Source organism: Amblyomma maculatum, chromosome 4 (assembly GCF_055883805.1).
Source record: "Amblyomma maculatum isolate TAMU_Amacu chromosome 4, ASM5588380v1, whole genome shotgun sequence".
Classification (NCBI taxonomy): Eukaryota; Metazoa; Arthropoda; class Arachnida; order Ixodida; family Ixodidae; genus Amblyomma; species Amblyomma maculatum.
The window spans coordinates 40,233,983-40,243,246 of record NC_139347.1 but is presented as its reverse complement, the minus strand read 5'-3'; the positions used below and the strand labels follow the sequence as shown (position 1 = coordinate 40,243,246).

Genomic DNA, 9,264 nt, shown 5'->3' with positions numbered 1-9,264 from the left:
CAATTAATTGTACCGAGAAAAAATATATATATGTAATTTGTTTCACGAAATCTCTTTCGGTGTAACCCCTGGGTTGAACCCCTGTTGTAGAGTATTCGGTTGCAGGAAAGCATTTGCGAAAAAAACAGAGTCGATCGATCATCGAAAGACTGCTGATAGTCTCAAAGGAGCCTCTCAATATAGGACCATTGTTGACAAACGAGTGCAAGACGCTGAGTGCGATCAGTGGCCCCAGAATGTGTGCTTACCAAACCCGACACGGTGCAGGCGTGAAGCCTGCATGTCAAAGAGCTGTATTCAGTACAGCATATGTGGAGTCTTTTTCCTGTATATGCCTAAATGTAGACCAGTTTTATAATCTCTACCACAAGTAGCACACTAACGAATAATCCTGTGAAATGACAAAAAGACTGTTATTAGTGTCTAACTTTGAGGTAATTAGCCAGGCGAAAAAATAGTGCAGCAAGGATTACCGGCCTAGCGCACAAATCAGCGAAAGCTGTTATACATTTAACCACCTATTTTCACCATCATGCGGGCTCTCTCCTTGGTGAAAATTCACTCCCGCCCTCTCTTTTATTTTTCGCACTTTGCATCTCCCTTTTTCCCTTTTAAACGGAGTACTTCCTCCATTTGGCCATTTTTCATGGTTGGCAGCGTCTACCGATAATGCGCAATCGCTGACTACCTATAATGTTAGGTTGCAATTCAACTAATTAACCAATTAAGCTCTTACGTAAAGTTGAGGCTTTAGATTTAGTTGTAGAATGCCCCGCTTTATGGATAAACAAATTCCATGACAGTTTTCGCCACAAAACACTTTGCCACATTGCAACAGCTTTAAGCCGCACTGTGGACGAAACTAAATTTTGCAGAAGAATGTTTAAATTTTAACGTAATTTTTTACACCTGGCTTCCAAATGCCTTCTGATCTTCATTTTATGCAATGATAATTTTTCCTCGGAGATTCCAGTAGAACCTTGAAATGATGGGCAGCTGAAGTGAACAAGCGCAAAACATTTGGATAACATGGTCAGCATGTTAACATGGTTTTCCTCTGAACATTTAGCCCAACCTCATTGCTTGAAATCCTTTTTTGCGTCGCAAATGTCATTTCAAACCACTTTGAAACCCCGCCGCAGTGACTCACTCTTGGGCAAGGTTCTCCGACTGGACGTGAGAGGGCGCCAGCGGTACGCCATTCCTTCCGACAACCCTTTTGTCGGCCTTGGACATCCCGTGCTGCCTGAGGTGTTCGCCTACGGCTTCAGAAACCCGTGGAGGTGCACGATCTACCCTTCCCACCAGACCAACGGTACGCCGAGATGCGGTTTCACGTGGAAACAAAATTAAGTCCTATTCCCAGGTTTTTTCAGCATCCACGTGTGTTAGACAGCGGCAACGTAAGCGAAAAAGGCGACAACGATCAACTTAATTAGCTCAAGCAGTTATCCTAATTTATAAATAGGAGTGGATATTCGTCCTCGCTGCTTGGCGCTGAGGTCAGCCTAAGCTTGGTAACCGACAATGGCCTCGCTCTGGCCTTCCTGCCAAGGGAAGGATGTGACCTTTACCTCACAGAACTGCGATGTCCGATATCGCCTGGTGACCTTCGGCGGCCGACTTATTGTTCTGCCCTTGCTGTACGTAAAAAGACTTGGCCGGCGTTCAGCACTCCTCCATGGCGAGCTCGCAAGCCACGGTAGGCTGACTGAGAAACCGGCGTTGGATATTTGGTTGACTAGATCATTGGTCGTGGTTATTTGTGCACGTGACTTCACCTGCGCATGCACCGCAAGGGCACGTGGCTCGAGCCTTTTGCTGGCGCAGAAATGGAGTTCTGTATGCTAGCCCCTCTGCTTTTTCTTCAGGGTACAGCATTCACGTGTTAATTGGGCAAATAGAGACCATCTTATGTATGTTCCCTTTAAATATGCGTTGGAGCGAAGTGGAGAACTACTGCTGACTTCTTTCTGAACCAAATAGCCCTGCCCATGTAGATCACCGATAAAGGCTATTTGATTCCTCATATAATACGAATTTATGATGAACTCCGCTCATAGTGGAGTTCATCCCAAATTCTTATCATATTCGGCTTCCCGTGTGTTAGTCGGTACGTGGTTCTGGCGGAGACTCTTGAGAGTTCCTTGGACTGCCAGAAGATCAAATCAGTCGATATTGTCGACCATAAACCCTGACTGCTCATCAGAAAGTCAAATTCTAAAGTTAAAGCTCAGCTACTTTGGTCATCTGATGAGAAGAGAGGAGTCGCTGGAGAAAGATTTGATGTTGGGAAAGGTTGAGGGTCACCGGAGAAGGGGTAGGCAGCGAACGCGATGGTTAGATGGCATCCTCGAGGCACTGCAGATGAAGTTATGTGATGTTAGGAAGATAGTGAGAGACCGGAAAGCGTGGCGTGATATGGTCCATAGGGTCACGAAGAGTCGGACACGACTGAACGACTGAACTGAACTGAGTAATCCCACAGCTCCACCACAAGACCTAACCCCGTGGAATTAATCGGTTTCATCCTCTTTTGTTCCCGCTGAGATATTCTCCATTGGTACTAAGAGGCAATGAAAATAGAACCCCGCGTATACCGCATAGGATGCGGAGGCTTAGACTATTACGGGCTGACTGCAAGGATTTCATGCCGAAGAAAACAAAAATGGAAATAAATATTTCCACTGCCTTTATTTCTCACGCACTTAACCCATTACATTTCATGGAGGGTGCCATATCACCGCCTTTTTAGGGCACGTGTTCATGGGGAGAGAGCAAGGTGTAAGAATACAAGAATACAAGATGACCGCGATACACCATGGCCACAACGGACCGAGGAGAGCATGCAACGCCATATGTCATTGGAAATCGCGAAAACAGAGCTGCAATTTCTCTACATTATGTTACGCGCCTTCGTGCGACAGATCGACGTTTTTTTTCTAGGACTTTTTTTAGGATCACTATAGTGGCCCTATTTTTTTTTTTTTTTTTTTTTTTGAAGTAACACAGCTAACTCAATTACGCCTCAAACCTTAGAGTATTCGTTGCCTCCGAGAACCCCCTGAATTCGCCCCTGGTAGGGGCTCCCAGAAACCTGTCCTGTGTGGCCAAGCGACTGAGGCACTCTGTGAGCACTGCCGCTTGGTACCCTCTTGTATCTGCGATTTCACGTGGCTGTTTGTAGGAAAAGCGATGCACTGCATATGTGCGCAATTTGCAGTGTCCCTGCATGCATTCCAGGTATAAGCAGCCGTCGTTACCTTTCCTATCGTCATCATGACAAATCCAGGCAGACATTGGTGCCCGTCCGGCCCGGGAGCATTTTCGGGAGTCGGCGCGTAGAACAGTGTACTACGCCCATAATCGCGTACAGTGTTTCCTGTATTGGATTTGTTAGGTTTCTGTTCATGTTCTAACGCTATAACACAATCAATAATAGAAGAAAAGACATGAGACATTGGTAGTTAAGACATTGGCGAGTAGAGGGTGGCAGTAAGCACAATTTCGTATCTTGATAGCCCAGATCGGCCGAAGCCGATTTCCATTATCAGTGTGAAAAGCCACCGTTCCCGCATGGACACTCGCGGCTTTCCGGTGAGTGGCGACAATGTGGGATTCCCGAGCTAGTGCGCGTTCCGTTCACGCTCGAAACAGGATTCACTGGGCGCGTCCCTGTTTGGCCTTTGAGTGTCGGCATGTGGCGACACCATGGGTTTGTACAGCTCAAACATTAGGTGTTTCGAGGACTGCGATTACCATGGTAGCTGTCGAAGCTATACCTACCTCCCGTGGTGGAGCCTGGCCGCGACGACACCGTGGGCCTATGAACATATATCCATGCCCTTCCGAGCGTTGGGAATGCAACCCATACGAGCGACATACAGCATGTCACGCAAAGAGCTGCTCGACGATTAATGCCCCACCCTGCATGGAGAGCGGAGCTAAACGTGGTCCGTTTCGATTCCGGTTGCAGCTGCACTTATCAGGAGCACCTCGCATTTAGTCATGCGTCATGAAATAGCATGTACTTACGGTATATTGTAATGACAGTTGAAATGGCATCATCACATAGCCAATACAATATCGGCAACCAGTCACCACCTGACTTCAGTCGATGTTCTGCTGACTTAAGCTCGAAGTCATAGATTTAACCATGTTCCGAAGAAGCAGTCTTTCTAGCCATCCAGTAGACACTCCCAGCAAGACATTATTTCTCTTTCGTCGCAAAATAAATGTAACGTGCATTAAAAATCAGACGGAAGAAAATTGAGTTTATTTCAACAAAGAAAAGAGAGAGAGAGAAGTAGAAAACAAAAACAAAGAAAAAAAAGGCAAAATATAGCAGGGAAAAGACCTCCGCTTGACTTGACTGGTCCTATACAATTCGGCGCTGTAACAGAGGCAAGAATAGCATTAGGACAGTAGCATGGTGACGAGCATGGTGACGAAACAACAGACTCAAGCTTGAAGGATGGAATAGCCATATATTGCTAATAAGAACAAGCAGTAAGGGAACAGCAGCAACTAAAGCTCTGGCACAAGAGCACTGACTATAGTTATTCGCGCTTAACTCAGATTAGTTGTCGAATCACATGAAGCCAAGACACACTATCATAGATCGGTTGAGTAAAAAAAGGTATTTAGAAACAAGCCTAGCATTCCGCGTCCACAAAATGGATCAGCAACGTATATCGGAACGGAAATCCTTAAACTGGTCTCTTCAATGCTGTAAGAGAAATATGAAAAATAATGATGCAACATTTGCAGATAATTAGTTATATCACTGCATACACGTGAAAAACTAAACTAATTCCCCTATTTTTGTAAAAATTGGCTTTACATTCTTGCCTAATGTACAGACATCATCACCTCAGGCTACTTCAATCAGGCACTATAGTATTAAAATTTGGGTGACACTTGGCTCCGTCTTTAACTGTATGACGCGACATCGTTAATGTCGCCCATCTGCGGCTCATCTTACGGATCCTCGTGTGCCTGCATGCACTTTGTTAATCCCTTATTCACTAATCTCCTAATGTGTGCATGTGTCCCAGCGTTAACAAGCTCTCACATAATCATCAGCATGTAGTTGTAAGCTACCGAATTATGTGAAAGACCATCTTACGTAGATACAAGGTCCCAGTTTAACGACGGTGCACTAACGTGTCTACGTCTTCTCCAAAGACAAGCGTATCTAACTCGGGATTCAATGTTTCGGACGGTTCCACTCCCTTCTTGCCCTCCCACTCAGAGGAGCTACCTGAGTTGGCAACTTCGGCCAACTTGACTGTGCCATCTGTACTCGGGACAAACCGACGACCAAACAGTTCCCGGTCATGTCACCTGTCGACTACCGCCTGTCGGAGATACGATCGCGATTTTTTGCTAACAACGCCAACGCCGACGTCGAATTTTCTCGAGAACGAAGGCTTTACAAAGCGCTACAGAAATGCGTGTTTGGAGTCCATGGTTGAAATGAGTAATCGTCACATATTCGACATTGTTTACGCAGCTTAATTGTTTCCATTAAAATCTTAGTTGTCACCACAGAAATCGCACCTCGTTTTTGTTAGGCGATGTCCATTGTTGTATTTCGGTCTTCGTGTGGTATTTGTTTCCATCGCATGTCGGTCGAATTATGTAGCTCTCTCTAGTTTTCACTTCTTGTTCCGCCTGGCAAGCCGTTTTCACTGCAGCAACAAGTGTAATACAAAGAAGCCAACCCTTCGATACCAACATGTTGCGGTGTGAGCTATTGCATCGGTGGAGCCTAACTGAATGCTGGGGCTGGCATTAGTTTAACAGAAACGGGTTTAAAGCACCTGTTTATAGTTTAGGTGATTAAGTAGCATACCTACTTTTTAACCGTGGCGCCAAAATGTTCAATTGAAAAGCTGGGTGATTGATCACGAACGTCGTTTCGTGCGCCCACCGCCATGAGTGACTGAAGTAAAAATTCAGGCACTAGTTAGCTGGCCCCATCTTTCAACCCCCCCCCCCCCCGTTCCATAAAAAAAAGAAAAAGAAACACCATTGAGCTTTTTAATCAACATTCTTCTTCTCCGGAACAAAGTAATGACAGAGATGGCTACGCAGGCGTAACATCTCGAGACCGACCACCCCTGGCCGAACCAAACTCACGTCTTATAGCTTCTTTGTTTGGCTTTTGATAAAATGTTACTGTTATTTCCCAGCTTTTGGCATCGGTGTGAAAACAGTTTGGTTGGATTTTATGGGGTTAACGTCCCACAGCAGGGACTCAGGCTACGAGGTCCGGAATAGTGGAGGGCTCCGGATAATATCGGCCACCGAGTATAAGAGGGGGGTGGCAATTAGCATTTTACTGATGCAGGTCATGGATACCTTATAGCGGAGTACTTTGGTGCCGTAAGATTTATATCAAGGCCAGCATTTCGGAAATTACAAAAGGTGTTCTGAGCAAGCGCTGTGCGGGAGGAACTGCCTTCGCGGGCAAACGACATGAGTGACAGCTCTTCGTGACCTAGGTCAAAGATAGATTACAGATCATGAAGTTCACCAGTGAAACCCCAACGAAATGCTGGAATATGAAACACAGAACTCCCTTCGAATTGATTTTACTATAGCAACAATGAAAGTTTCAATCGATTGGTTGGTTAGTTGATTACCGATCGGTCAATAAAGAACTGAATAGGCAAAAATTTGGGGAGACATGTGAGCTCCGCCGCAGTGGTATGACGCGATAGCTCTTCACACAGGCGGGCGATGTTTTTTTGTTTTTTTTTTTATCTTAAAATTTTTGAACGCCGATACTTATCATCAGCAAGCATTGGCTTTCCATTCTGAGCAGTTTGACACCTGAACCTCCTTTTCTATGTTTCGTGTTTAATTTCTCCAATCCGTCAATTAATCAATTAATTACGATGGTTTAATTACCTTGTCATTATATACCCCAGCCCGTCAATCATCAATCACCAGAACCACAAATTACCGTAATGCTATATTTTTTTAAGCAGCCCCCGATTATATCTGACAGGCGGTGCCGACTGCTACGCTGACGGGTTTTCGAACGAACGAGCTGTATAAGATATTGCCTCATAAATGTAAGGGACTTGGTCTGCTGTAAGCGGCGCCACATTGTCGTTGTATGTCACGGAGGGGAGAGAAAAGAAAAAAGGTGAGCTGAAGGGAACACGTTAATTGACACCACTTCCGACGTCTGATTACCTACTTGTATGAGGTCATAACATTTGACATGTTACCTTCTGCTAGGAGCCTTTTTGTTCTTTTCCATCTTTTCCACCTTCTTGGCCATTGTCAATGGTCCAGCACCACCATATACATATTTTTTATATAACTTTCCGCTGAAACCCGTTTTTTCGCGTACCTTCCCTCTCATTAACACTTCTTTTTGGGGGAGTTGGTTCTATAGGAAAATTTGAAACAGCGCCGGTGTGGTGCAGTGGTAAGATGCCCGACTACTGCCCGCAGTTCCCGGGTTCGAACCCGACTACAGCGGCTGCGTCTCGATGGAGGCGAAACGAAGTGGCGTCCGTGTGCTGGGCGATGTCAGCGCACGTTAAAGATCCCCAGGTGGTCGAAATCACTCCGTAGCCCTCCACTACGGCTCCCCTTTCTCCCTTTCCACTTTCACTCCCACCTTCCTCCCTTCCCTTACGGCGTGGTTCAGGTGCCCACAGAAAACAAGTGAGACAGTTACCGCGCCTTTCCCTTCCTATAAATAAATCAATCAAGAAGACCGCGTGATACGTACGCCTCTGTGTGACGTTCAATAGTGGACGTTGCTTGGCGCGCAAGTCGGGCGCCCGACTTTCGAGTTGTGCGAGGAATTAGCCAAATCGTGTTTTTGACGTTCCTATGCACTCAAAATCACGAGGTGTTGCGTATGTTTGTTTAGCACGACTTCCCCACCTTCCATCTATCTGCGGTGTGCTTGACCCTCCCCAGCTGTTTCCCCCTTGCCATTGGTTCCGCGGCTTTCTTTACTTCCTTCTTCTTTTTCGACAGAATACCTGATTGCTGTGCTCTACAGCCACTCTCATTATCGGTCTGATTACTTCGTCTACATTGGCTTTCTCATCCGTGCTGGCAATGATATTGCCCGCCTTGTCTCAGATCATATATATTACCCGATAGTTACAGTGTGCCCACCTCGAAAACTGTTTGCCAACGAACCTAAAGCAATCAGACACCTTCTCCTCCGCTTTGAAGAGAAATATCAAGTATTAGACCTAATGGACACACTGCCTAATGTCGCCCGGAGTCCTGATGCACTGCCTCCTTGATACTACCTTCCCTTTGTATGCGACTTCATAATAACGCATTTTCAGAGAAAAAAAAAAAAGACACATCGCAGAAGAATATTGAGCACTAAACAGCGAATATGGAAATACACAGCACCTCTTATGCCGATGGCTCAAAATCTGAATAGTACGACGTGCCGCGGAAGTCGCACAGCACACGGGCGCCTTGTTTTTCGATGGAGACGAAAAGCAAGGCGCCCGTGTGCTGTGCGATGTCAGTGCACGTTAAAGAACCCCAGGTGGCCGAAATTTCCGGAGTCCTCCACTACGGCGTTTCTCATAGCCTGAGTCGCTTTGGGACGTTAAACCCCACAAAACCAAAACTAAACCAAACCAAATGGGATAAAGCAGTAGATCCACCTCAGTGCGCTATTGAATGTTACGAATTCTCTGCTGCTCTAGAAAAAATAACAAACGAGAACATAAAGAAAAATATCGTTTATAATTATTATTTGAGCATACTCACCTCATATCACCGTAGAATGTAGTATAACAATAGCCACCACAAAACGGGCACACTGTAATATTGTGTTGGGTTCTGAGTCACATAGCAATCAATGGTGAGGAAAAAGGCTGACATGCACTGCATAAGCTCGGCATGTAGAAATGAAAAGAAAATCACATTATCTGTAAAGATGAAGTCACGTTAGTGCAGTTTAAGATGAGAGATAAATGATAGTTTGAATGGAATACTAAAAAAGTCATAGCCCTCAAAGACCTGTCATGACTCTATCTATGTCATACGCACACCAAGAACTAATTCTTGAAGTCATTTTAGGTCGCCTTCGCATTAGATTCACACATTTTACTCACGGTTTTATTCTTATTCTTACGAAAGAAAAGACGCCAACTTGCGAGCTATGCCAAGAAATGACATCATAAATAACATTTTACTTTCATGCGCAGAGCTATACAAACTAAGAAAAAACATTTTCCACTGTTCATATGATTGTATATC

General features: G+C 45.2%; 1 protein-coding gene across 1 annotated transcript in view; it reads left to right on the top strand.

Annotated features, from left to right (window-relative positions):
• Positions 1 to 1,107: 1,107 nt before the first annotated feature.
• LOC146190795 (HHIP-like protein 1) overlaps positions 1,108 to 9,264 on the top strand; it is a 21,240-nt gene continuing 13,083 nt past the window's right edge. Inside the window, exon 1 of the mRNA XM_084600237.1 lies at positions 1,108 to 1,315. Within this exon, the coding sequence (XP_084456363.1) occupies positions 1,108 to 1,315 (208 nt within the window). The remainder of the gene's footprint in view (positions 1,316 to 9,264) is intronic.